We start from the raw sequence: 2,041 nt of genomic DNA, 5'->3' as shown, positions 1-2,041 counted from the left end.
CGGTAGATGCAGGGGCCCCCAAATTACTGTTCGCCTGGAGCCCCCAAAGGGCTAAGTTCGCCACTGGGTGCAAGTAGTTCTTCCTGCAATGTGTTTCACATTTTAACCTTAAATGGAGTATGTACGGGCCGGGGTGATTCCCTAAACTAAGCGGTCAATGGCTTGTCCAAAGCGTGTGACGTCATCACTCAGCGAAAGTTCAGCACCTTGGAGAGCGACAGCGGAAGACGTCTCCTACTCTGTCTGCTGCGACTATACCCGACACACCAGCCACCAAGCTGACGCCATATACACGTTGCATTTATTTAACGCCTTCATTTTATTCAACGATGCAATTCGAATAATACTGTGTGTGAGAACGAGACCGCAGACGACTCTTAACAGAACGGCTAATCAAAATAAATGAAGAAAAAAGATAATAGTTTGTAGGCTACCTTAATCATGCGATAAAATGCAAATAAAAGAGAATAATGTTTCACAATGATAAATAAATAGTCCAATGCCAGGTGTACTACAAAAGAGTAGGATTAGGGGCCCACAATGTACGTTCCGCCCCTCTGTGGTGATACCCGCTCCCGCCACTGGGTGACGCTCATAACACTGATTATGGGAGTGCTACTTGTATGCGCCAGGGGACAGGTAGGAGACTATTAGCAAAGACAAGTCAAAAGGGTGTTTACATTAAGATGAGAGGATGGAGAGGAGAACAGAGCTGACAAGACAAAGTAACGGTACTCACACACATGAGGAGTATCATTACATGTAGTCACTGAGACCTTTGTGTAAATGTATAACACATGTTGGGTTGTTGTATCGTGTACGTTTAAAGTAAATCGACTCCTTCGCTTTTCTCCATTTTTATTTAAATCATAAAAGTGTTGTCATAGATTCATACATTTTATTGCATCGTCATTCATGATTCAGAAGAAAAGCAATAATTAGAATATTACGGTGAACATTAATCCCTGAAACAAGTTACACATTACTGCAAACATAAACAACTGTAGGGCATTAAACCTCTAAAAAAACATAAGAAAAAGTCGATAAAGTATAACCTGTAATGTAATAATTTACAATATTTTATACGATTCAGGGATCTTTTCTTAATGAAATGTTCCTTGTTATGTTAAGTAAGACATTGCTGCAGTTCTCTCAGATCTCACATAGTAGAGATTCTTATTCAAGAAACCACATTAGTTATTTTGGTTGTTTGATTATTTTATTAGTAAACAAAGGTCCTAGTCTGATTGATTGACGGGTGAGATGATAAGGGGGGCAGAGTTGTTACCTTCATAATTATAGCGACCTGGACCGAGGAATGGATAGAGAGGCTCTCTAAAGGTACAGCCAGTAGCAGAGTAGATATGAACCCTGTCTTCCACATCATAGAAGAAGACCAGACCCTCATCATAATCAACAAACACCCCCACCTTCTGGAGCTCAGCTCTCAGAGGGAGACGGACAACAGGATGGTCTCTAAATACCAAACCGTCCTTGTTGAAGTATAGAATCCATAAACCTTTCTCAGGGGTCTCTGTGATCTGACTTTTTCTGTTGATGGACTCTATGGCCACACCTAAACACCATGCAGCCTTATTTTTAACCTGAACCTCAAAGTAAAATCTCCCTGAGGAGAAGCTCTGTCTCGTGAGAACATATACATGCCGTGTAAACCTCTTAGGGTTGTCTGGGAGTTTCTTGACCACCTCTCCATCATGTAGTTGTTTCCCATCTTCAGACAGAATGAGCCTGGGATGAGCTGTATCAGGATCCAGAGTCACATGTACTTCATACTGCTGGACCCTCTTCAGTTCAGCACCACACAGCTTCTTCATCTGCGAGTTCAGTGTCTCCTCCAGCTGATCCAGGGTTCTCCTCGAGGTCCCTACGTATGACGGAGGACGAACCTCCACCGTCGTCCAGTCCCTGGTGGGTGGAGGATCCTTCAGGGATCTGAAGGCCTGGAGGAAATGGAGGGGGTCTTTAGTCTGTGAGAGCTGCTTCATCTCTAAGCTTCTATTGGTCAGATCTTCTATTTCCT

At 43.0% G+C, this 2,041-nt stretch overlaps 1 protein-coding gene across 1 annotated transcript in view; it reads right to left on the bottom strand.

Moving 5' to 3' along the window:
* Positions 1 to 841: 841 nt before the first annotated feature.
* LOC115542337 (E3 ubiquitin-protein ligase TRIM39-like) overlaps positions 842 to 2,041 on the bottom strand; it is a 1,932-nt gene continuing 732 nt past the window's right edge. Inside the window, exon 2 of the mRNA XM_030354591.1 lies at positions 842 to 2,041. This exon is cut by the window's right edge and continues 537 nt beyond it. Coding sequence (XP_030210451.1) covers positions 1,239 to 2,041 — 803 coding nt within the window. The 3' untranslated portion in view covers positions 842 to 1,238.

The sequence above is a fragment of the Gadus morhua genome, chromosome 4 (assembly GCF_902167405.1).
Source record: "Gadus morhua chromosome 4, gadMor3.0, whole genome shotgun sequence".
NCBI classification, from domain to species: domain Eukaryota; kingdom Metazoa; phylum Chordata; class Actinopteri; order Gadiformes; family Gadidae; genus Gadus; species Gadus morhua.
Note: the sequence above shows the minus strand (reverse complement) of the source record. Positions and strands in the feature narration are given on the sequence as shown.